General features: G+C 48.8%; 9 protein-coding genes across 9 annotated transcripts; 4 read left to right on the forward strand and 5 right to left on the reverse strand.

Moving 5' to 3' along the window:
- Positions 1-616: 616 nt before the first annotated feature.
- N7518_001840 (WD40 repeat domain-containing protein) lies at positions 617-1,967 on the forward strand (the record flags this gene model as incomplete). Its single annotated transcript, XM_057182768.1, has 5 exons — positions 617-731; positions 857-1,569; positions 1,625-1,714; positions 1,764-1,883; positions 1,947-1,967. 5 exons carry the CDS (start codon positions 617-619, stop codon positions 1,965-1,967), a joined length of 1,059 nt encoding a protein of 352 aa, XP_057044218.1.
- Positions 1,968-2,042: 75 nt separating this feature from the next.
- N7518_001841 (uncharacterized protein) lies at positions 2,043-2,513 on the forward strand (the record flags this gene model as incomplete). Its single annotated transcript, XM_057182769.1, has 3 exons — positions 2,043-2,063; positions 2,131-2,169; positions 2,253-2,513. The coding sequence occupies 3 exons, from the start codon at positions 2,043-2,045 to the stop codon at positions 2,511-2,513; spliced, it is 321 nt and encodes a 106-aa protein (XP_057044219.1).
- Positions 2,514-3,991: 1,478 nt separating this feature from the next.
- N7518_001842 (phosducin family protein) lies at positions 3,992-4,959 on the forward strand (the record flags this gene model as incomplete). The annotated part of the gene is made up of 3 exons (XM_057182770.1): positions 3,992-4,597; positions 4,653-4,882; positions 4,944-4,959. The coding sequence occupies 3 exons, from the start codon at positions 3,992-3,994 to the stop codon at positions 4,957-4,959; spliced, it is 852 nt and encodes a 283-aa protein (XP_057044220.1).
- A 1,558-nt stretch (positions 4,960-6,517) lies between these two features.
- On the reverse strand, positions 6,518-8,030 carry N7518_001843 (putative transcription initiation factor subunit (TAF30); the record flags this gene model as incomplete). Its single annotated transcript, XM_057182771.1, has 7 exons — positions 6,518-6,606; positions 6,711-6,831; positions 6,892-7,032; positions 7,103-7,245; positions 7,399-7,550; positions 7,830-7,870; positions 8,022-8,030. 7 exons carry the CDS (start codon positions 8,028-8,030, stop codon positions 6,518-6,520), a joined length of 696 nt encoding a protein of 231 aa, XP_057044221.1.
- A 907-nt stretch (positions 8,031-8,937) lies between these two features.
- N7518_001844 (Ran GTPase-binding protein YRB1) lies at positions 8,938-9,990 on the reverse strand (the record flags this gene model as incomplete). Its single annotated transcript, XM_057182772.1, has 4 exons — positions 8,938-9,011; positions 9,064-9,192; positions 9,257-9,515; positions 9,697-9,990. 4 exons carry the CDS (start codon positions 9,988-9,990, stop codon positions 8,938-8,940), a joined length of 756 nt encoding a protein of 251 aa, XP_057044222.1.
- Positions 9,991-10,438: 448 nt separating this feature from the next.
- On the reverse strand, positions 10,439-12,994 carry N7518_001845 (uncharacterized protein; the record flags this gene model as incomplete). Its single annotated transcript, XM_057182773.1, has 1 exon — positions 10,439-12,994. One exon carries the CDS (start codon positions 12,992-12,994, stop codon positions 10,439-10,441), a length of 2,556 nt encoding a protein of 851 aa, XP_057044223.1.
- Positions 12,995-14,124: 1,130 nt separating this feature from the next.
- Positions 14,125-17,642, reverse strand: N7518_001846 (F-box protein; the record flags this gene model as incomplete). The annotated part of the gene is made up of 2 exons (XM_057182774.1): positions 14,125-15,465; positions 16,419-17,642. 2 exons carry the CDS (start codon positions 17,640-17,642, stop codon positions 14,125-14,127), a joined length of 2,565 nt encoding a protein of 854 aa, XP_057044224.1.
- A 1,773-nt stretch (positions 17,643-19,415) lies between these two features.
- Positions 19,416-19,799, forward strand: N7518_001847 (uncharacterized protein; the record flags this gene model as incomplete). Its single annotated transcript, XM_057182775.1, has 1 exon — positions 19,416-19,799. One exon carries the CDS (start codon positions 19,416-19,418, stop codon positions 19,797-19,799), a length of 384 nt encoding a protein of 127 aa, XP_057044225.1.
- A 2,732-nt stretch (positions 19,800-22,531) lies between these two features.
- Positions 22,532-24,286, reverse strand: N7518_001848 (glycosyltransferase family 15 protein; the record flags this gene model as incomplete). Its single annotated transcript, XM_057182776.1, has 5 exons — positions 22,532-22,873; positions 22,929-23,343; positions 23,401-23,487; positions 23,542-23,952; positions 24,015-24,286. 5 exons carry the CDS (start codon positions 24,284-24,286, stop codon positions 22,532-22,534), a joined length of 1,527 nt encoding a protein of 508 aa, XP_057044226.1.
- Positions 24,287-25,534: the final 1,248 nt, after the last annotated feature.

Below are 25,534 nucleotides of genomic sequence, written 5' to 3' on the forward strand. Positions count from 1 at the left end.
ACTATGTGAGCACAAAGTACCTAGTTAGGTATATGTACGTCAGCTCTAGTTCGAATATCAACCAAAGAAAAGAAACCGGCATCAGGTACCCGTAAAGCAATATGTGTAAGTTGCAAGTTGGATTGGTAGAGTCCACTGAAAGAACTTGCAGAATGGAAATGAAGAAACTCTGAACTATACGGAAAATATGTATAGTGGCTCACATAAGTATGTCACGATTTCTTTCATGCAGTACGGGAAAAATACAGAAAGTTACTTTGGATGGCATACAAATTGATAGGAACGGAAAGTACCCTGCTTATTCCCATGTCCAGTATTACCACTAGTAATACGCTGACCTCCCTCTCCTTGCTCGGTCTTTCACCCCCTGTTCCTCTCTCTCTTTCTTCTCGGTCTGTTCCTTTTGTTCCTGTTGGCTCTTTTTCCCTATTCTCTTATTCTCGACTTTTACTTAACATATTATGATCCAAGCCTAAGGCCCTTTCACTCGGTTCCGCCTTTCGACTTTCTCTCCCCTGCTTCTTCGCTCCACATCTTCCATTCAGCCCCCTCTCTACCCTTCCCCTCTGCCAATCTTTCCGACCACAATTGTTATTATCCGGGGTACTTCGACAAAATGGCCGATATGAGCGGCGAACAGATGCAGGCCAAGATCACTGCGGCCAGGCGCGAAGCTGAGGGTTTAAAGGACAAGATCAAGCGCAGAAAGGATGAGCTGGCCGATACCTCCCGTGCGACTCCCATCACCCATTGTTATGCCTAAAGCGTTTCCTCCCCTTTTCCTCTCCTAGGCTGTGGTCCAGTAAACTGTCCTAGGAGACTTGATTAACCATACTGACTTTGCTTTCCCGTCTAGTCCGTCAAGTCGCGCAGAACCAGACCGACGCCCTACCACGAATTGGAATGAAGCCCCGACGCACGCTGAAAGGTCATCTCGCCAAGATTTATGCCATGCACTGGTCCACCGACAGGCGCCATCTCGTTTCGGCTTCGCAAGACGGAAAGCTCATCATCTGGGATGCCTACACCACAAACAAGGTCCATGCGATTCCCTTGCGCTCGTCTTGGGTCATGACCTGTGCCTACGCCCCAAGCGGGAACTACGTCGCTTGCGGTGGTCTCGACAATATCTGTTCGATTTATAACCTGTCATCGCGCGAAGGCCCGACACGAGTCGCGCGCGAGCTTTCCGGACACTCGGGATACCTCTCCTGCTGTCGCTTCATCAACGACCGCCGCATCATTACCTCATCCGGTGACATGACCTGTATGCTGTGGGATATCGAGTCTGGAACCAAGGTCACCGAGTTCGCCGACCACCTGGGTGACGTGATGTCGATCAGCATCAACCCGACCAACCAGAACATCTTCGTTTCCGGTGCATGCGACGCTTTCGCCAAGTTGTGGGATATCCGTACCGGCAAGTCCGTTCAGACATTTGCCGGACACGAGTCCGACATCAATGCCGTCCAGTTCTTCCCCGACGGCAACGCCTTCGGTACTGGTTCCGACGACACTTCCTGCCGTCTGTTCGATATCCGTGCCGACCGCGAGCTTAATACCTACCAGGTAATTATTTACTCGGGACATTTGATTGACCAAAACTGACTTGAAATTCTTCCAGAGCGATCAAGTTCTGTGCGGTATCACTTCCGTTGCGTTCTCAGTCTCCGGCCGATTATTGTTCGCAGGTTACGATGATTTCGAGTGCAAGGTACGCTGAGCTTTTCCCCCGCAACACGACTAGATGCTAATCTACTTAGGTATGGGATGTTCTGCGTGGCGACAAGGTGGGTTCGTTGAGCGGCCACGAAAACCGCGTGAGCTGCCTCGGTGTCAGCAACGACGGCATCAGTCTGTGCACTGGATCTTGGGATTCCCTTGTAAGTTTTCCTCCAATTGTTTATGCAAATGCATCTACTAACCTCGGATCTTCTCTCGTACAGCTCAAGGTCTGGGCCTGGTAAACCAAAAAAAGCAAAACGCTAGATACCCCGTGTCGATCATTCTGCAATGCTCTTCTTCGAAATATTTTAGGCTCGATGGTTCGAATCACCGCCATTGTACGATAATAATCAATTACCGGGGAGTCCCTTGGGTTCCCACGATAATACACTACCCGCGGCGCAGACATCGTCGCATGCGATACGGAAGGTGATGGAGGTGGAGGTGAGCGCTATGGGATGCTGTCCCGGCGAACAAACGATAGCGATGACACAATACTTGTTTGGACATGACGAGAGTGCGACTAGTTCCTGGGTCGATGGATGTACAGTGACTGCCAGCAGAAGGGAATGCTGGAACGAGTCGATCCATCCGACACCTTCACCGTCGCCCTCTTCTCAATTCCCCTTTTACTTCTCGATGACGCCCTTTCCCCTTATTTTTTTTTCTTCTTTGAATTCTTTATCCCCCATTCAGTTTATCGTTTCGTTCTGGTCATCTCCGCATTGGTCTCGACATTTATTTTGTTGGCAAAGGCAAAAAAGAAGAACCTGGTTACCGGATTCTAGCCAGGATGTCTCTCGCCGATCTACCTCTGCGTTACCTTATTATTCTCTCTTCTCATTTCTCCTTTCTTCTTTATTCTCTCCTATCCCCCCTTATTTGTGTCTCCTCTAAAGAAAGAGTCCGTTGTACTTAACTGTCTTTGCGTTGGAATCTTGCTCTGGGATTCTGTGGTGTCGGATTTTGATAATGGTTCAAGCAGCTCCAATTTCCATATGTGAACTTTTTTTTTTCAACTCGATCTTCCATTTCATTGCACTGAAGGTGGTGATAGTAGTATCGGCCAACGTCGGTCCATGCCTGGCTTGATTCTCTAATGTGAGCGTGGCGAGTATCAGACATGTCTTCAACCTCGGTCCAGCCGTAGGGTAGAACATGCCATCCCTGGATCATCCTCGAGGGAGTAGTCTCTAAATAGTCGGCTGGGATACCGTAGCAGGTAGTCCGACCTTCGGCTCCACGTATATCAGGCCACGAACACAGCCAAGAGCAGTGGCTAGGGGAATGCCACGCATGTCCTCGACCTCAATCACACCGGTCCACATTCATTGATGCCTAACACGCAGCTCGCCGATTCTGGGATCAGCTTGCCCCATTTCTGACATGAAACAAGGGAATGGACGGGTAGGAGGGTCGTACCACTAACGCTAGAGAGAGGGAGACTAAGACAATAGTTGCAGTAGAAACCTGTTCAGAAGATTAGGTCGAAATAAGAACATGGACAGGATCAGCCTTGTGGTTATCCTTATAAACGCTAGAGGAGAGTTCATCCTTTCATATCAAACTAAACTGGGAATACGAAGATACGCATCCTTCTAGAAAAAGAAAAGAAAATCGAAACATCTAGACCTGAGTATTCATTGGTGGAGACATACAGATCTACATCGTTGAATGGGGCTACCTTAAAGTAGACACTTCGTCCGTAGACACGTCACATAGTTCGGGATATTATGAATGCCTCCACGGGGAATGGAGATCGGAGTATGGAGTAGAGCTGATTTCAAAGGGATAATGAATTGATCTAAGGCTATAGCTATTAAGCTATTCAGGCGAAGTATGGAGTATCGAGTATGTTAGTATAGCTTGAACCGTTTGCTTTGCTTTATGATATACTACTTGGGCATACAACATGCTATTGTATACTCCGTATTGTCTAGCATTTATATGAATCTCGACAGAATATTCTAAAACAAATGTCTTTGACCTTGACAGCCTCCTAGGGCTCGGATGTCCTATGTGGAGCCTGAAACACAAAAAAAGGGGGCTGTTCTCACCGTTTCATGACTTCCATGGCTTCTCACGACGATCTCTTCCAACCTCAGCCTCATCTCCGTTTCAACTTCAGGGGCAATCTTCGAGTATCTGCATATCCTAATCCTTGATCCTGGTCCAATCCGAAACACACCAAACAGTGCCCGATCCCAGATCTCCCAAATTAGCTCCCCCCTCTCACCTAAAAACGCCCTTTGCCCGCTCTTTCAACATGTCCGCCCAAGAAGAATTCAACCAGCTGGTGAACAATAACCGTTCACGCTTCACCTCCCATCCAGAAGACCAGGAATCAGAACCTTACTTCTCCGACGAAGAACCCGCCTCCCGCCTCCGCTCCCGCCAAACAGTCGACTCCTCCGACGAGGAAGCCGACGCAGACATGGTCTCCTCCCGCACCGCCAACGCAAACTACCACATCCCCAACACCGTCTACGAAGCCAACACAGGACCCAAGGGCGTCATCGCCGACGCCCAGGCCTTCGAGCGCGCCCGCAAGAAGTCCTTCCGCCGCACCCTCCTCAGCGTCGCCGGGCTCGACTCCAACAGCGCCTCCTACAGCTCCAAGTCCACCCGCGATGACGTGCCCCTCGCGGCCGGCGACCAGTCCTCCGCCAGCGAGGACGACGACGAGGCCCGCTTTATGAGCAAGTGGCGCCAGTCGCGCATGCACGAGCTGCAGGGCCGGAATAATCGCCGTGCTAGTCCGCGCGGTAGACGCTATGGATCGGTTGAGACGGTTGATGCCGCGGGGTACCTCGATGCTATTGAGAAGGTGACGCCTGACACGGTGGTTGTTGTGTGTATTTATGATCAGGAGGTATGTGTAGAATTTGGATCTCTGGGATACAATTGCGGGGGCTAATTTGTTATAGTTCGATGACAGCGCTATTGTCGAGGAGTGTCTGGTCACTATCGCTCGCAGACAGCCCACTACCCGCTTCGTTAAGATGCATCACGATATCGCCGAGATGGATCACATCAAGGCCCCTGCTCTGCTGGCCTACCGTGGTGGTGATGTCTTTGCTACTATTGTCGATGTCTTGCGCAACATTCCTCGCGGCCGCAGCTGTAGTGCTGACAGCCTTGAGGACTTGTTGAAGCTGTGCGTATTCCCAGGCTCTTGTTCATTTCGTACTGAGACATATGCTAATTCCCGATTACAGGCACCGTGTGCTATGATACTTTCTTTGCTATTATGTTTTCGGCCCGTCCACATTTATGGCATAGCAGCAAGGCGTCTTGGTTGTTCCCTCGTGATCTCCTCTGCATGATTTGATTTGATTTGATTTGATTTGATTTGATTTGACCTGACCTGACTTGACTTGACTTGAATTGCCTTTCCTTTCCTTTCCCTTTCTTTTCCTCTCAAACACTCTCTCCCACATCTCTCTTTATGTCCCATCCCTCTGATGTTGGATGCATTACCTGCAATGAAAAAACCCCAAGAACAGATCTTCTTGAAACGGCGTTGGTCACTAGAACAAGGTGTACACGTTTGGACTCGGCAGGTCGATGGTCTGGTTACTATCTTGCCGTGTCATGTTAGACACGTTGCGTTTCTCTTCCCTCCTTGTCTGATTATGTCCCTACTATTTCCAGCCCGGCCGGAGCCGGGCTTGATGTTGATTTACACGAGATATCCCATGCTGTTATTACTGTTCCTGCTCTATCTTCTCTCTCGCTGGTAATCCCCTTAGACTGAGCCCTAAATATGTAAACTAGGGTTCCGTATGCTCATCTGCTACACCCAGTAACCGAAAAGGAACAAAAGGCAAGAACAAAGGGCCGTCCATGTTGGGAAGGCACGTGGGTTTGGGGTAGTTATAAAAGGGCCCCTCTCCCCATTTCTCTTCTTCTCTTCTTCTTCTCCTCTCCATCTCTCTGACCACCATCTCACCGTAGCCTCCACGAGACAGCGTCGGCAGAGGGTGCCGTAGCACATGCTGCTTCACCTACCACAGGGATCATAACATTACCATGTTTGTTATGAGGTCCATGTAGGTCTGCATCAGATAACAAACTGGGCTTTCTCGTGGATGTTCCTGAAGTCGTGGCTCTCATTGCCACTTGACGAGTCCTACGGAATACATGAGGGGTGTAAATCTCCATAGCCGAAGACTTGTACAGATGGTCACCTAGGTAGTCACAGTACACTTTCACTTTCAAACGTAGCTCTAAGTCTGGGCTCGTGTTGTGGGTCTGACTTATATGTGAATTGGGAGATTCTATTCTAGGAAGTCCCACAGTCCTAGCAAGATATCAAGGGTCACATCTCCAGAGATCCAGGCAAAGAGATATGAAAGACAGCCCCAAGTGCAACAAGCTTGAATATTGGTATAAGACCCATATTATCCAGTGCAAAGCATCGTAAGGAACCATTTACGTGGTTCTCGAATTCCAAGTCTCTCTCTCAAGCAAGAGATGAGTGAAATGTACCACGCCCATATCCCACCATTCGACCATCCCCGAGACCAAGAGAAAAGAATACGCGCATTTTATAAGAGAAGCGCGAAAGCAAAGAAAAAGAAGAAAGAGCCATCCAATTTCCTTCGGTAGTCCGCTAACTCCCCGTGTCAAAAGACAGAAAAATAAATGAGAAAGTAACTAGACGCATGGCCGTGGTGACCAAGGATACATAGCAGGTAGAGAAAGAAGCGAAGACTCAAGAAATGAGAAGAAAATAGAATAAAGACTCCCACGCCTGGTTTCTCCCCTCTTCCGCTCAGTCGGTTGTCTCTTACAGGGCTCCGCGGTCCGCCGTGAAATCCCAGAGCATTTTGATCAACGCGTCCGGGAGCGTGTACAGATCCACGTGGAACTCTCCGACTGTAGACACGAAAGGATAAGGTCAGCTTGTTGTTCAGAGTAAACTTCAAGGAAGCAGAGAAAGAATATGGAGTTTCCCTTCTCTGACATACAGAGGAACTTACGCTCAACATCGTTCTTTGTGTATGAGTCCGCCGCCTTGTGGTCATGAACCATCTGCACGACCTGCAAGAGGTCATCTTCGTTCAGCTTCTGAAGCCCATCGGCAAGCTTGTCCATGTCAACCTCGAGAGAGCGTCAGTCCTGCAGCGCCAACCTCAGACCCTTTTCATAGAACCAACTCACATTCTTATCTGTGCGCTTCTTCTTCTTGGCGCTCTCCTCGCCACCAGCAGGGCGCTTGTGCTTGATACCATTCTCATCACCGGGGACCGGACCGGACTCGCGCAGCGCAGCCATCAAAGCAGGCTTGGGGTTCTTGAAGGTCTGCACCACAAAACGCACCATTGATCAGCACACCATACTTTCTCTCTCAGGGGAAATTCAACAAACTCACAAGCACATGCTTAGATTCATAACGGGTCTGGGCGAAGTTCAGGTCATGTTGAATCGTGTACGACTTGTCAGCAGTGAGCTCGATCGACATATCGAATTCACCCCATCCCTCCTCCTGAATACGGAACGGCGGGTGCTTGAAGACTATTCGAAGTGGACAAATCGTCCCACGTTAGCCTCTAGTCGGAAAACCACACACACACACACACCGCAACCGCGCGATCAATCCGTGCGGCTGTGGGATTCTGGGTCGCCAGATAACCCAGAAATCAAAAATACAATAGGGACCAAACATACCCTGCGTGGCACGTTCACCGAAACTGGGGTGCAGGTGGTAGGTGACCTTGTCGAAGATGTTCGCGGGGACCAAGGCGCCCTTCTCGTTCACGAGCCAGACCTCAATATGCCATGATCGCTGTGGAAAACCCTCAACCTCCGATGGCTTATCTCTGTAGTGTAGGAAGAAATCCCAAGTCAGCCAATGTGGTCTAATCCCGCGCGTTTTGTGTGCATGTGTAGAGATGGGCGTGGGGGTTTGAAGGGAAGAGTGGTGGCGTGCAAAGCGCGCCTCTCCCTTTACTCCTTGTGCGCATTATCATCTTTGTGTCCTGTAAGCTACAGGACAGACGTGGCGATAGCGTTGACAGGGTATTGTGGGAGGAGACAATAGCTTTCAGACCGGGGTTTGCGAAGGGAGGGAAGGACGAGGTAGGTAGAGGGGCGCATACATAATGTTCTGCTCGGTGATGAGACGGACAGTGCGCTTGACCTATTGAGAAGGAGTGTTAGTGTATGCAAGCTTAATTGTGCTAAGAATGGAGAAAACACCAGGGTTGGGCTTGTCGGCTCTAGCGACAAACCCACAGTCCTAAGCCATAGATACAAGTTTGCGGCAGTTGATGAGAGGGAGAGATACTCACGTCAGGCATGATTATTTTATTGGCGACTTCGGGTCGTCACTTGAGAGAATCGTGAGGTTCTAAGGTTTTGAGGCCGAAAGGGGACGTTGACGTGCGGAGAGGTGGGCGTCTCGGAGACAAGTTTGCGCGGTTGTCTATCGGAGTGAGCAATGAGCGTAGGATATCATAACTAGGCAATACCTCAATGTAACCAGGCAGTTAGGTATATGTAGTGACGTTGGTCTATTGATCTATTCTCAAGGCAATTGATAAAGCGGTGAATTAACCTTGGAAGCTCAAGGAGGTTTGAGAATATCTCCAGGCCTATGTTTCATCTGACGCTCTCTCACTTTCTGATGAGTTACGCGTTTAATCTAACTCGTCTTGAGACTACTTGGATCAAATGGATATGGCTATAAACAAATTTACTAGACTTATAGCCCGAGCATTGTTCCAGCAAAGTGCAAGCAAAATGTAATCTTTTTCGGGTTTAAAAATGTACTATTTTGTATTATTGCATGCGTTTGCTTGTTAGGCATACTCATCATTACTTTTGTTTGTCTTTGTTCTTTTTCTTCAGATATCTTCAGGGTATGGGGTGATGTGCAGGTATATTGGATGGGGAAATGTCTATCTACTTCCCGAAGAACCATCGACGTTAGGAACTGCCCTCCATTTCGTAGACTGCATGGCTCGCAATAGCTATCCGAGGAGCATCTTCATAACTGCTGCCTCGCTCGTCGCGTCGTAGGGGATGGGGTGGGAATGGGATGTATTGGGGATGATTGGGTGGAACGGTGTGAAAGGGGCGAAATTGGGTAATTTTTCAAGAGCAAGCTCCGGGACGGCGTACCCAAATGCCTTGGAACGGCAAGTGCACCATAATTGGGTATGCTCGATCCTCGAAGAGTCAGCAATACGAGAGAAGAGGAGTTGTTTACTCTTCGGCGTTGAAGAGCTTCTCGTTCTCCACCTGGGCGGTCTCGAAAGCATCCTTGAAGGCGTTGGCGTCTATAACCATGGTTAGCGAATGCTTGAATAAAGTTGGGATAAAACAACTCACTCTCGCTGTTGGCGAAACGGATGGCAAGGGTCTGAGCCTCAGGCTCACCCTCAGAGACATCGGCGGCGGCGTTCCAGACCCAGCTGCGGTCACTGCCGACGTTGGCGCTCAACTTCATGTCGGGGACGACTGGAAGATACATATTAGCACTAGATCGTCTTTGGGAAATACGAGCCGGGGGGGGGGATCTCACTGTAGTGGTTGGCGCAGACCTTGAGGGTCTTATCGCGGCGCATGACTAGGCGGGTCTTCTGGTTCTCCTTGTGCTTCAACAGACGGACGTCACCGGTACCGCGCTCCTTCCACTCCTTAGAATCGCGGTCGAACTTGAACAGCTTGGCGCGCATCTTGAAGGTCTGCTCCTCAAGCTCCTCGTTGGTCTTGGTCTCGACCTTCTCGGTCAAGCGAATCACGGGCTCGAAGTGGACATCGACGGACTCCTCAACTTCATCCTGCATCAAAGAATCATGGTCAGTATATGCGCGGAGCTAAAATAGTCATTGACACTAGCATAGTATGGCTTGGTTGCGACGACCCCACTATCGGGTGACAGGGGCACAAGACCCCGCTCCCATCGCGGACACGTCCAACAACAACCGCCTATGCCAACAGCATCAGATGTATAAAACTCACCTCATCGTTGGCCTTCTGGGCCTTGGAAGAGCCGGAGGGCTCATCAGTAGGCTCCTCGGCCTCCTCCTTCTTCTCCTTCTTGGGGCCACCACCGAACATGGAGAACATGCTGTCGGAGGTCTTCACGGTGGCATCCTTAGCAGTGTCGGCAGCCTTCTCTGCGGTCGTAGCGACAGTCTCCGCAACGGTCTCAGTGGTAGACTTCTCACCCTCGCTAGTGGCGGTGGTGGTCTGCTCAGTGGTCTCGGAGGCAGAGATGGCGGGGTCGGGCTTAGTCTCGGTGATGTCAGACATGATGACGAGGGGCTCAAGAGAATCGGTTTAAAAGGATAAAAAGAGAGATGGCAGATTTCCCCGGGAGGTAAAGTGGAATTTCAGTAACAGATAATGTTTGTTGATCAGAGAAAGCGGCGATGAGGGGGAAAAAATTAATACTTAGTTTGGGTCCCATACCTGGCAGAACCCGCCACCGCTTTTGTCTGCGTACTCTATATAGGTGTGAACTACATGCAACGTGGGGAAACACACATCAAAGAGAAAATAAGTGAATAGTCTCAAGGCCAAAGTGGGATTACGGTTTAAATAAGAGATACGATTGCGCCGACTGAATAGTTCGCATGAAAAGCCATTTCCAGTACAGTTGCCACCCACCAAACCTGATCGCCATAAACAAAAACCAGTCCTCAACCAACTCATTAATAGGAAAAAGAAGCAAATACAAAGTCGTAAATAAGCTCGTTCATCATTTCGAGCCAAGGGTTGAGCAATCCTTGGATTTGCCGGACCGGAATCCCATAACATGTCGCGCACGCGACTGAGCTCGATCCAGCGCATCACATTTCCTGACGTTGCGCACTCGATCCATCATACTGCGAAGGTCAAACTTCGGCGCTGACTTCCCAATTCGGGCCCATGCTTCCTTAACAAGGCCCTTGGCTTCCTTGTCCACGCGACTAGACCGCATTTGCAACACAGAAGCAGCACTTCGGAATCGCTGGATAGTATTGCGAGTGAGGACGTCTGAGATCTGCTTCGAACGTGATAAAACGGCATCGCGTGCATTTAGACTCTCACGGCGTAGGTCCTCGGCATCACGGCGCAAGAGATGGGTTCTCTGCACCACATCTCCCACGATCACCTGCAGATCGGTGGAGAGGCGGCCGTATACCTCAGTCAGGCCGGTCTGAGCCGTATGGATTTCCTTGGCGAATTGTGAAGAAATTCCCTGTGCTGCACGCTTCCAGTTTGCGATCTTCAGCCATGGGGTTCCGAAGTCAACAGTCATGGTCTGACTGATTGGCTGCCTTGACTTGGTTGTAATTGTCAAGTTGACTAACCCGTACGCATCCTCGCGGTTCAACTTCAGTGTGTATACTCCATCGAACAGCTGTGACAACTCGTATGTAAGAGCCTTGTTCTCTCTATGAACACTCACGTTGAATTGTGGCTGCTTCTTGGATGATGCAAACTTATATGGGGGCTTGATGATAACATGGCAGTCTCCAACAACCTGAATCTCAAATTCGTTCGTCATTCCCGATGATTTCTCATTAGAAATAGTTGGCACAGAGACATCCTCGGGGATTATATCCCCCGAGGGCACATGCAATGCTTGCATAGAAGCTGACGGCCGTGTTGAGATTGAGGTTTGTACCACTCGATCCAGGGACAGAACAGAAGTGGGAGAGACGTGGGAAGTCACTGGGAAGGATGCATTGGATAGAGCTGATCCGGCAAAGGATTGCACTAGAAAGACGACCAGAACTCTAACAGCCGCATACCCAATAGAGATGGCAATGGCCGAAATGAGAGTCAAGGTAACCAGACGCAGCGTGGGGGCCAGGTCTCGGGCCCGCGTGGCATAGGAATGCGGGAGCCAATTACCAGGATACTTCTCAAGATCCGCAAATATGTGCCTTTGAGGAGGCTTGAGAGTATCGGCAGTGGCTTTCTGTGTCCTTCTCGGATACAGGCCGACAAGAGAAGCCAAGTTTCGATTCAACTGACCAGGTGTGATGCTCTCGAAAGTCTTCAAATCGATAGGATACCGCCGAAGGACTGCGGTCTCACCGGAAACTGGATGGCGGGACTCTAAACATGTATGAAGACTGTTGTGGTTAAGAGGGATCATCTCTCCGGCCATCTTCCACAGTGGTTCCTCCGAAATCACCATTGCCGGGACTCCATGACGTTCTAGGAACATATGGGCAAGACGCTGCGTCTTGACCGCCGCTGCATCGTCGAGGCCGGAGACAAAGAGAATTGCCACATCTGGTAGAGTCCAATCCGTTGCAGACGTTATATGGTAGTCAGAACCATTCCAGGCCGAAGTACAAACCGGACGATTCTTGAACTTCAGGTTCAGTGTATTAGGTCGGTCCGCGTGGGGATCGGCCGTGGCTTCCAGACATTCGTCAACCACCAGCTGGACATGAATCGGGAGAAGTTCCGCGAAGTTCGGAACAGCTCCGGCGCCAAATGATGTTGGCACGACATGATATCGAGAAGATTCAGCCGAGTTGGTCTCTGAACCAGCACATGAGCTTGAGACAAGCACATCGCCGATCTTGTCGAGAATAATATTTCGGAATCCCGGTTGTCCGACATAGAGCACGCGGAAGGGTTTGTCCAGGTCGAGACTCTGTTTCGTCATGGTCTGTTGAAGCGTGGCCATGAGGATGGAGTCGGTTGAATTGTAAGGCAGCCGGCTCTTCAATTCCGAGGCTGCAGCACCTTCGAAGATGCGGATAGTATGCTTGAGCTCCACTCTCTCGATCTCGGGCCACTTCTCGGGCTCCACGAATTCGATCGAATCACTGGCATGGGGGAAGGAGGGCTTTGTGGTTGTGGTGCTGTCATCGATGGTACTTCGTCTGGCAGCAAAGAGGGCAGGCAGCTCCTGGGAGGCCGATTCAATGCACTGCACTTCATCCCTGTCTATCCCATCGTCCTCTTGGTGGTCTTCATCCTGGGCCTCGGCCTCGCTCCCACTGTAGCGTTCATCGAGGCTTGCAACGTCGTCAGGGCTAGCCTGGTCGATCAACGAGCCTGTATCGGTTTGTTCGGAGTGGCTGCCATCCTCTGAACGTATGTCCGACACACTCAGAGTCGCCCAGCTATCACTCAGCGTTTTGGGTGAATGGTCAGAAAGTTGATCTGACGTCATGTTGGTAGGCCGTGAACGTGATAACCACTCCTCGACAGAAGCTGTCAGGGGTGGAAGAGTCGGATATTGCAGACTCGAGGCAGTCTGGGCACGGTGGAAACGCCTGTGAGGCGAGTCTGGATCGTCAGTCATTTCGCCGATGTAAACTTCATATAGCACACGGGTGCGGCGGAAACAGGAGCTTAGGGATAGCCCAAGCGGTAGGAAGAAGGTCAAGAAAAGCAGAGTTAGAAACCGAGACGGAGATTTAGAGCAGGGTAATAGAAAAGAAAAGGGAAGATCGGAAGATACTGGGAGTGCTAGGCAGAGACTCAAGAGAGCCCAAATAGAGTGATAAGGTGGGTCTGCGGGGAGCCGGATGTCAGGATGGGTCAGGTGCGTGTCTGACTTAAGGAAGTAAGGGCTTACCTAGGTGAAGGTGTGAAAGCGACAAAGGCCAAAGAGAAAAGAAGCACCGTGAAGATCAAGAAGTATAAAAGAGAACTGAAACGTAGAGCGTTGACGAAGGGGGGGAGTTGTGTTGCGATAAGAGAACACTAGAATGGATGACCCAAGTGACAGTAATAGTGGGGGAGTACAAGGTACCTAGCAGTTGTATGATGGTGTCACCCATGACAGAAGTACTGGGTACAAGTCACTTTGCTACCTAACGGCAACTCTCTTTGTCTGCCCCTCGCAATGCAGATGCACTCGAAGGTACTCCAATACTCCAAATGAGAGAAAGTACTGACCTGCTGAACCTATCATCTTTCTTTCGTTCTTTCTACCTATTCTTATACTTCTCTATACTACTTGATAACGAATAGCTCCACTGTGCCCCACCATGAACACTTTAAACATTAACTACACGGAAATGAACCGCGACTTGAAAAAGACAGTCTAGATTGATCTAGTTCACTTGCACCTGAGAAATCCAAATCTCTGAGAGTAGTGTCATATTCACCTTGCTCATCGGCGTATGACCCGAACAACCCTGCACGTGGGATCTAAATATTGAGGATGGCAATTTGTACATGCTGATACTCATGTGTGGTCTTTCGACAAGTATGTCAAGTGTATAAGCTTCACTAGGAGAGCAAGGAAAGAAAATAAGAGATTATAGATCGACGCTAAGCGATCGGGAAAGCTTTAGATGTAATGGAGATCCTTGACTGCACTGAAGTTTGACCGGAGCCCTTATATATTTTATATTTCTCACTATACGCACTATACGCCTGATTTTATGCATATATCCAAGAATGACTCAAATGCGCCTTTGATCCCTATTCAGAAACGTCTAGCTCGTATAATGCCCCAACACAGCAGAACTCCTGACAGCGCATGTAGATACCAATAAGCCTCGACCCACTCGGGGCCTCGTATACTCGGTCATCCCACGGCCTCGGGTAGTTGTCAGCAGACGCCTCATCCTTACACCCAATTTTCCGCCAGGTATAATGAATGGTACGGGCCAGTTCATGGGGTAGGTCAGCGGAAAGCCTAAGCTTCTCGTAACTCGGCTGCTCGTTCCGTTCAACCTCGAACTCGATTTCCACGAGCTTGTGCTCTGTGGCCGCAACCGACAAGCCAACAATCCGAGCATCTGGTGCAAAATGAACGGCTTGACGCGTCTCGGTATCGAGCTCACCTGTGCTCGCTGTTTTACCTGAATTGTAGACGAAGACTAGTCCGACTATTGCCTGGTCTTTGAAGTAGGCCTCGGCTGTGACTATAGTCTCTCTACAGCCCTTATTATTGCGCCTCTCAAAGTAGAGTTTCCGTACCTGGTCAAAAGGAGGTACTTGTTCGGGGACCAATATGACGGCTTTTGGGCGGCTTCCATTCGTAGAGATGACAGCTCGGACGCGTTCGGAGGATAGGTTCAATATCCAAGAGATAGCTGTGAGTTTCTCGTCGGAGTCACCCTGATACTGGTGGCATTGCAGCTTCTGGGATGAGATGGACTGGAAGTCCGGAGGGCGGAACGTCACACTGCGAGAACTTGTCGTCTTAATGTGTATAGCTGCGACTTGACCTATTTCCAACCCCGGGGACGCAGAAGAGAAGCCTACTGGAACGAGCCAGATAGTCAAGGATTGGACTTCTTCGTCTTGGGAGAGTTCAAACCCATCATCGAGTTGATGCATCCATTGTCCTACGATGCCAGGACTTGGATGGCCATAATACTCGAGCTTCAACCCGGATATGCGACTTCGAGATCTGGATTGACCTTGTATGCCCGTAGATGCATGAATTTTCCGGACGTTCTTGAGTGACGCATAGGTCTGATAGTCATCGGAATCTCTACTGTATATGAAATGAGAGAACTTTTCGTCGTATCGCAACTGGTTGTCGGGTATTTCATGGCATTCACAATCCAGAATATCTGGTATGCTAGGTTGAATGCCACACTGCTGGGACTGAATACCGACGCGTTCAAAGCAAGTTAGGGTTACCTGTGTCTGCGTAGCTGCTGCCTGTATCTGCTTTATGAATTGCATTTCAAAGGCAGCCAATCCAGTGATGGTGTTGCTGGGCGGTGAAATTGGTATAAGCTCAACAGCTGCGTTGAGCCGATGATGAAGAGCAGCGAAAGTAGCAGTTCGTCCATAGTTTGTTGACACCTAACACGAAGTTAGAATCTTGCATACATGCATGCCTAAGAACCCGTATGAATTACCTGCAAGCCACCAAGGCTCATTTCTGGGTTGGATCTTTGAATTTCTAGCACCCCAATTCGATTGATGCGCTCCCCCTTGGATCCATCAACAAAAAGGGAAATCTGGCAGCCACCGCTAGAGCCGAAAAGTACGGACGTCCCATCAGAATACGATATCTCTATTCCGATAAATACGTGAGGGTTAGATCCCATATGAAACGTAAGCCTTTCCAAGGACGCCAGAAGCAGTCCTCTCGGGCCACCAAAGTCAATGTTGGTCAAGGGTTCGAAAGCCCGGGGAGACCGGGACGGTAAAAGAATGCTAATTCTCGCCTCCTGCCTTGGAGGATGTGGCGTCCATAAATGAGACTGTACCCGAGATGAATCCATAACACGTTGAGAGGCAGACTTCAGAGTTTCAAGGTGGTTGGTCACTTTGCCGAGGCCAAGTGAAACGATCTTGTATCGATCTAGACCCACAAGCAAGCAATGCCAATTTGATCTCTCTGGGATGCTAAGGGTGCCAGTAGCAATTCCTGGACCGTTGGAATCACCAACCCAGCCCGATGAATTTGACCCTGCATATAAAAATTTGATTCCCGTCAGGCCTTGGGAGCAAAACGCCACGCCGACAGCTTTCACGTGGAATATGTTCGGTATCTCAATCCACTTCTCGGAAGCTGGGTTTTGATATCCGACTCGACTGCCGGCGATACTGCATTCCCCGCATGGAAATAGATTTATCCCAGATATAAAGCGTCTTGCGCCGAATTGGATGGTTGAGATACCTATTCGCTGTCGATACTGCTGAAGTGGGGGCACAATGGATTGTGTTCTATGGTAAAGTACACGGCATCCCTCATCCAAGGGGCTCTCTGAGCTAACAGAGGCTAGCTGACCGGAAAAGAAGCGGGCTACCTCTATGAGTCGAGGTGGGGTTTCAGCACTCTGGTCATCGATCAGCTGATAATATTCGCATTGGTTTTGCGCCGGCTGGACGGCAGACCCATATGGACCATTTCTCAAAACAGGATCTAGGTCCACAAGGGCAGCAATAGGTTCCAGCAGCTGCCGGATTCTCTTCCGATTGACCAATGACAAGGTCCCTATCGTGAGCGATGCCCTGGTCCCAAAGAAAAGCAGGTACCAGTCCTGCGTGTCCGTAACATCCAGGAGAAGAAAATCAGCTTCCTGGCCTAGGAGAAACCTACTTCGCCAGTACGACCGTGGGAGAATATCCACGGCTGCAAGTTGAGCTAGATCTCGACATACAAGTCGTACGTTGAGGAGTTCACCAAAGGATAAATATGAAAATATCTCGAATTTCAGCTCGAGTGAGAGTCCATCAAAGATGGAGTGTTGAGGTCTCTTTGAACTTTCGCAAATTTGTTTTGTCATAGTATCAGGGGATGGTACCAAATCGCAGTTGTCATTAGGCCTAAAGGGACCCGATGCAGCGGTGTCCTCTTCGCTGTGGCAATCAATGCCTGCCGCGGTTGCAGTTGACGGGCTTGCACTATCTCGCAGGTTCCACAGCGAAGTATCACAAACCTTTCGGGACTCTGGCGCGGTTGTTTCCAAGTCCATTGGGGAAGGAATTGCACAGGGGTCAGCATAGAATTTTGAGCTCAAATCCACTGCCTGTGGTAGGCCAAACGACTTGTGTGTTTGCGCAGCGCCCTCATAGTCGTGGCCGAAATGGAAGATGGATGCTTGGATACAAGGAGTGCAATACAACTGATAAAAAACCGATTTTGAAATAGTCGCTTCACTCTGCATGGCATCACCCGGTCCACGAGCAAGCCTGAGGAGAAGTAATTTCCAACATGAGTCGTGGAATCCGAAGCACCAACGACTTACAGATGATCCGAAAAGCCTCCATTCCTCCAGCGCTTCAGTATCCACGTCGACATAGGATTGACCGCTGCCAAGAGGCGCATAGAGAATGTTCCGGTAGCGTACTATCCCTAGCCCAGTTGTGGTGATATGGCTAGCAGTAGCATTGATTGAGTAGAGACCTCGTACTTCTGCATACCAAGGTCGAACGCGAGAGTGTGAAAATGCTAGATCATCATCACTGTAGGGGTCGGGCAGCAAAATAACTCCACAGAGAGGGCAGTAAACATTGGGAATCGGAATCATCGAGATAGGGGTCATGCGTTTCGTATCCTTGATTTGAAATGCACAAGCCCCTAAGCTCACTAAGCTAATCACTTAGCATTAAAACAATAGAATATGTAATAAATATCTCACATGAAGAGCTGTAGAAATCTTGTTGGACTACAGACGGGCGGTGGATTCAGGCATACAACATTTGGATGGTCGGGATCCGGATAATTTAATATATCCGGCCTATGGCTTCGGAAACCCTGTTCAAATGTACTTCGTGCTAGTAAATGGAATCATGGACATGAGACAGTAGACAATGCAGATAATATATCAAAGAGAGAGATTATACCAGAGAATTTAAACAGGACTTTCGTCCAGGTAGCATCTCCGCGGCAAGTTGGAATTTGCTCGTGATTTCAGACTCAGTAACTATTGAACACCTCGCAGCAGGCAGGAGTCTCAGAAGCCCCGAGCGCCTCTAAGACAGATACCAGAGTCCTGGTCGGTTCCTCTCATACAGCGTACATACATACTTACTCTGTATGGACGTTTATGCCGAGCATTCCTTAATCCATTGGAATTACTGACTTCAACGCTAGCCCTATGTCGGCCTCGTGACTCCCTATGCACTTCTTGCATGCCAAGAATCTTGGACTCCTACTGAATCTCGATTAGCGCTATCAACGCAGTTTGACATGGCTTTGTCACCAATCTCTGCCTACAACTTACAGTATGTTGTATTGCAGGAAAGGATTTCAATCCGGGCTGCATTTCGCTTCAAGTTGACTGAATACGAGGATCTCGCCAGTTCTTTCTGATTCTCTCTATTATTCCATTACAAATGCGAATTCATGAGTGAGGGGCTTCTATATCTGAAGGGGTGGAAGAAAAATCCATAAACATGGCCTTCTTTCTAGGTATGAAGAGATTAGACAGACAGACATATTCCAATTCATTTTCTGGTATTATTCCAACGGTTCCAATCACTTCATACATCTAACACTACCTTATATGTTACGGCAAGATCTATGCTCCGGTCAGGGCCAGTGCTTAACAAGAAGTAACTGCATGTTGTCCAGTCATGCCCCCGCCTACCACAAAGAGATGCAGGGTAAACTTTTCACCTAGAAATACATAGAATACGGACGCCTCTTATTAGCTAGCTATTTTCTCTGATATATCGTTTTTGGGCGTTTAAATCATGGTCCACTAGGATTTCTACGGCTCGAATATGCAAGCAGACTGCCGCAGAACAATTGCATGAATACGTGTCTGGATGAGAATCTTCGCCGCAATTTCATTTCATACTCTCTCAAACCCCTGGCATGGTAATGCAGATTACACCAGGATGCGAATGAGTAGAGATGGTATTCGATCTTCGCAATATCTGCTCACATGGCGTCGTTGGGAGACCGTTGGCTGCCTCTTTAATTTAGCGGTTACATGAAATTGGGACAGTACGGTGTAGATGCCATCCAATGGCTTGAATACCATGATTCTCTGATCCGCCCTTCTATTTAAACAAGCCCAAGGGCTCCTATAATTCCAACTAGTTTTCAAGTTATCCCTTCTACACATTCAAGTCTCTGGATTATTTGCACCGGGCCCACTGTTCAAACTCACCATCATGGCCGTCAATACCCCGTCCCTACGCAACCTTGGCTTCGTCAGTGCCCTGCTATTGATAAAGCCTGACAGTCTAGAGGAGACAGTCCAACCCTGTGGCAGACAATTGTGTGCGCATGGTTCCCTCCTTCCGGTGACTATAGAGTGGGGTTCAAAGCTGCCGTACTCGCCAACAACAACATGCCCGATGCGATGATCATTCAAGTCAAGGCATTAATCTCGAATCCCAAGTCTTCAGAAGACATCATGGAACGCCAAATCCTTCTTGTCGAATGCAAGCGTCCATCCAGAGACACACCGTTAGGCTGGGATGATACCATTACCGGCCAGTTCCTCGATGACCTCTCACAAACCTTGAATTTTTCCGAAAGACTTTTCGGAGCTGTTGCTATCGGCAAGAAAGTGAAGTTCTACCAATTTGACGGGAAAGCACAAGTCGGTCAGCAATTGGCTCCACTTCACCAGGGCATTTTGGATATGGATGACCCGAATGGTTGTTCACAGGTCGAGGGTATGATGAACCATATCAAGGCAAATGCGTGGCAGTGGGCTATTAGCCTCTAGATAAATCGGACATCCTGTCTAGTTTTCTGGGCTTGGTATGTGACAAATTGGATAAATCGGGGCGGATCGAAGATAGCGAATGCAAAGACGTCAACGGGGGAAGGGGAGAAATGTGTCATATTGTACTCAACAACCCGGCCGGAAGAAATGAAGGGCCTGTAAGTGCTATAGAAGAAGCATATAACTATAGTGACGATATGTATTTTCCAAACCTTTTGCTTGCTCATTTGAACAACGTAAAATCCAGGGTATTTGACCATTTACAAAGTGCCTGACTTGCCCAGGTGAGATGACCAAGTTACTAATCATTTTTCTTCTCTAGATCTGGCGTGGAAGGACTATTGTCGTTGACAAGAAAATGGAGGACGCAACCAAAGCCACTAGGTCTAAATAAGCATTGATATATTTCCGCGAGCCTCTCACTATTAGTATCTATCTCAATCATCTCGGAATTCAGCCTGATATGATCGCCACTTCAACACAATTCGCACGGAATTCGGTCTAGCAGATTGCGTTCTGGTGAATGCCGGAAATCCGGACCCACGTTCACAAGCTAGATTGGATAAATGGACTCGTAACCTTCTATACAATTCCACTCGGGAGTTCGTTGAAACATGTGGCGAGAAGATGTATAAATACTGGGCAGTCCGGACTGGTACTGAAGCCCAGCAAGTGCTCGAGATCATTGAGACTTTGTGAAGACAGGCCGAAATTGCGACGATTAATTAACACCAGTGTTATACAATGTACCTAGTTAGAATAGAAAGAAATTGTATTTCTTTGAGCAGTGAGAAATGCATTTCAACAACTCCTCTTTTACCTGGTCAGGCGAGAATAATTCACATTGTAGACCTCGAGATTTCTAGCCAGGGTCTAACAGTCTCTTTAACGGGCATAATAGATCAAATTCTAGGATAAAATGAACCAGAAAACACCGAAAGAATTGAACTAGTAGGAAGTAGGTAGCAGCTCCCGAAGATATCAGCTCGCTTGTTGGCTTTTATTTCAGAAGTTTGGGATAAGCTCAATCTTGGAAAATGGAGGATTTCTCTATAGCATCAAAAAATCTCAGAGCTAATCGACAAAAAAACAAATACAAAGGGTGAAGTACACCTGGGCAAGCTCAAAGCCGGATTTTCTTGGCAAATTCGCACTGTAGCATCCCCCGATGGCCTCTCATTGGTTAATATTGCAAGGCAGTATTTGAGATGCTTCAAGAAGGCGGTGAGTTGATCAACGGAAGCACCTCACAAGGTCATAGATCCTAAACAGAGATCTTCTCCAAGCGCCCGGACAAGCTGAACAGTTGATGAAAAGGAGTTCGCGTCGATCGGGGGTAGTGTAAGCCCAATAACACTGTGCAACGAGGCATATGCAAGCATAGAGGCCAAGTCGCGAGGTCCAAATATTGGAATAATCATGACGTTCTGCATTGCAGAACATTCAGCGATTAAACTGAATAGAACAGATACTACACTTGATCTAAGCCAGAGGCAAAGAGAGCTAAAGAAGAAAGAAAAGAAGAGGAAGTTCTGGGGGCAGGGCCACCTTCTTATAGTTATCCTAAGGGCGGTCGGCTTCTGCCACTATTCACAAATGAGACAAACAACGACATATGCTCGCTTAAGAAATGGTAACGTGATGATGAGAACAGGAACGGCGTCTCTTATTTCCGGTTTCTTTGGTGCGAGGCCATCATGTTTGTTTCTTCTGATATCAGCACGAGAAGGGCTACTGATACAATCACACGCTAGACTACTTTAGGTATGTCTGCCGCTGGCCGCAATTCTATATCCAATGAGAGTATACTCAATAATTTCCCTTCCTTATAGATATTGGTACATTCAATTGCATTACTTGAAACTGTGAGTAGCACAGCTGGTAAAAACGACTCTTCTATTTAAAATGTAAATGTCCAAACCATAATAAAACCGAAGAAGTAAAGTGCATTATACTGATATCATTCTTCACGTAATTGACCGAGTGATTATTCCATACTCTATAGACAACCATGCTTGATCTGGTATTTGCGAGGGTCAAGGGTGGGCAATGCGAGAAAACAACCCGTGGATGTATGCCACGGATTCAAGGATGGGCGGGGAGAGAGGAAAGGTATGTACATTTCATGAATGCATGCTGGAAGACAAACCACAAAAACTGCGCACACGGGGATGGGGATGGGAAGGGGGGAAAGCTGCTGAGAAAAGAAGTGGCCGATGGGGAGGCAAAAAAAATATGGCACAGAGACGTGGCGGGAGTTGCTTGGGGCGTTGCTCCCAGCCTCCGAATCAATGGTCTCCTACCACCGAGATGAAGGTGTGCTCCTGGTAGAACATAGGATATAGTGATGAAATCTGGAGAAAACATTGGATATAATGGTTGTCGAGACCACAAGGTACAGTACCAATGTTCCACTGCCGATGACACACAATTTCTTCCAAATGAAACCAAGGGATGAATCACAACAGCCAAACCCAGTGGCACAGCATGCTTGATGAATGTGACAACAGTGATGATGGAAATGGTAACACCATCTTCCGATAATAAAAAAGTTCAGATCCGTTGAACGCCGCCTAGGAAGGAAACCCTATGACCAACATAAGATGCAGGCTCCAGCTGGAAACTCCCAAGGGCGGACCCAAGGGATGCATACAGCCGAATAAATAGACAGGGGAGAAGGAGACGCAGAAAGACGCGGCAAGCACTGAGCACTACGGCATCAGCGTCAAGATCTATGGCGAGGCCCAGCCACCAGCCACGTCCACCCATTCGTTGAGACAGCTGCCTTGCTTGCCCTCAACATCGACAATGTCAGTGTCGCAGCGGCATCGGCAACCGACACCGTTCTCCTTGACTTGGTCAGGGTTAGCCCAGTATTCGTCTTCCTCGATCCGTTTCTTCTCGTCATCGGTAGTCTTTTCGAGGTAAGGGATACGGGTGAGTTGGCGGGCCGGAGCGTTGGCCGGGCAATGCTGAATGGTAGTGTGGCGGTAGCCAAAGTCACGGAAGTAATGAATATCACTAGGCGCGAGGAGAGCACCTGCGGCGAGAGAGTGAATAGGAGCATCGCCCCACTAGTACAGTCAGTAAAGATCCCCTGGCACAGTGCAAAGACATAATATAACATACCCGCTCATTCCAAAATCCTCCACTTTGGTCCATCATGGTGAAGAAGTCCTCATACTCCTTGCTGCGGAACCAATCCAGGCGGGCAATCTCGAAGTTGCTCCAGAAATGGCACATGTTGTAGCTCTCGCCTTCCATGGCCTCTGGGTCTACGTCTTTCAGATTGTTGTCACCGGGGTCAGTCTGCAGGATTTCATCTGGCAGTTTGTCCTGCTTGTTCTCTTCGGGAGTTTCCGGTTGCTCTGGCTGCTCTGGCTGCTCTAGGAACATTTCCCACAGACCCTTGGATTTGAGGTTGTTCTTGCGCTTGTAAGCGGCCGCATACCGGAAGATGTTGGGGACAGTCTCGCGAAGCTCTTTCACTGCAATTGTAAAGCCATAGGTCTTGTTTGCCTCGGCCATCTTCAGGAATGGATCACTAAAGGTATCAAGTCAGCAGATTGACTAGAAAAATATGCCGGAGTAGGTATCTTACTAGGTGATGTCGCAGAAGTACTTGATCTCGGGCTCCAAACGCCAGTACCACTCATATTTCATCAGCAGAGGGTGCTTGTAGAAGTGTCTATCGCAAAGTTAGCTTTATAATCCAAGTCCAAATCTGCCATTGAAGACTGACCCTGAGTAGAATCGGCACATGTGGTGATAGCTTTCCATTCCACCGTACATGATGGCAGCATCACCCTGCTTCTTGATGCCCTCTTTGGCAACCTCATGGTCAACCCAATCAGGGAATCCCCACATGCTGTTGTCAATCTTGCCGAATTCGACTTCTGCGCTGGTGTAGTTCTTGACGGTTGCCTTGAACTCCTCATCGAAGTCACCATCGTTGAGGAAAACATAGGGGTAGTGCCACCACCGGTTGAAGTGTCTCTCGATTGACTTGAGCGACTGGATCACGCCCTCCAACTCCTTATTTCTGGCAAGGACGACGAAGGCGGCATTGGCGCGGGGAGCCTTTGCGATTTGATCGGGCTCAATAGGCATACAGCCCGTAGCAAAGACTTTATCATATTTTTCGCTGATTTTTCTGTAGAACGCGGGAGGTTAGTTATCGCACCGAGGAGCACCAATTGACAGGGCGATACGAACCGGATAGATGGCGGAGTGCCTGCTGGAATTAGGATCCCCCCGGGAGAGGCAGGATGTCGGACAAAGAGAAGCAGAATAAGGACAATTACAAGGCATGGAAATAGTAAAACAAGACCCAGGGGTATAGAAATAGATGAGTTGCCCTTTAGGCGAATCCGCCTTCGGAAAAAGGCGAATCTAGGATGGAGGTGGCCCTTCTCGGTTGGAACATCCTCCAACGGCAGACTCGGCGCGCTGGGCAGCCGTTTCGTGATACGTTGGATGAAGCTCATGAGTGCGATTATTGTGAGACCACACGGATGATTGTAGCGGTCAGCTGTCAGGCCCGGGCGACAGCACGGGGCCGTTAGGGAGATAGCGGAGAAATTGTGTCGGGGGTGTGATCAGAGGAGGACTGCGTCTTGAAGAGGAGAAAAAAGTCGAGCACACGATCAGACCGAATTCGGACCGTATGGATCACAGGGAAATCCGAAAGTCAAAAGATCTCGAGAAAAATGGAGAAAATGACAGCAAAACGAGTGGCCGGAGGAATGCCTCCTTTCGTCCCCCAACTTTCTCAGTCCCACGGTAAATAGATGGGGAAGGCGTTGGGAGAAACGCGGGCAACTGTGAACAGCAAGGTACACAGAGGAGAGATCGGGGACATCAAAACAGGATGAGGGTGATGGGGGGAGAGAAGATGGGGAATTGGAAGACGGGATGGGTCCTAAAGGGCTGCTTGCGCCTCCCTGGTCTTGGCGAAGTCCGGTGGCCTCTTGTCACCCTGAGACGGTTATTTTACCCCTGGTTACTGTGAAGTGGCGTTCTACCTGGTATGGTATGGTATGTATGGTATTTCGTGGTATTCCCGGTGGTCTTCTACTTTTTGTGCGATGTACGGAGTATTCTTATTTTTAACCTCATGTTTCTAGCATATTCCCTATATTTGACTCTTGAGTGGACTTCATGCTGTTGATTTACTGGATTCATGATTGGCCTCTTATACTAAGGGGCAAGGTGGTTCAAACGGTAGTCCATACCACTCGTATTAGCCCCTAAGCTAACGAGGAAAGCTTTTGTGCAATCATTTTGATCCCGTCTGCTAAGACTATGCTTGTGCTCGTGTGCTTTCTATATTGTACAAACTCTTGTACCTGGATGAAAAAATATCCGATGGTGCAGCTTATTGTATGTAGTCCACTTGATCCACCAATGCTTAGCCCTACAAGGCGACACATAGAATATGCGAAGGCAATGACTACGGGCATGGATACTTGCCTCTGGAATGTATCAGTTGGCTTAAATGGTCCTTTACACATCCTTCCAAGATTTACCCGGATAACCTCCAACTCGGAGCCCTGGGACGACCTGTTTCACTTGCTTCTATGTAGATACAACTCGTTGAATTAGCGCATGACGATCGAGGGTCCAAACTTTCGCAGGCCGTTAGACCCGAAAATAGCAGCAATGATTATTGTGGGCATTTGACCCTGTCATCTGCCATTCAGCCTCTTTTATATGTGGCAATTATTGAATTGGTT

This window comes from Penicillium psychrosexuale (assembly GCF_028828465.1).
Source record: "Penicillium psychrosexuale strain IBT 29551 chromosome Unknown utg000002l, whole genome shotgun sequence".
Taxonomy (NCBI): domain Eukaryota; kingdom Fungi; phylum Ascomycota; class Eurotiomycetes; order Eurotiales; family Aspergillaceae; genus Penicillium; species Penicillium psychrosexuale.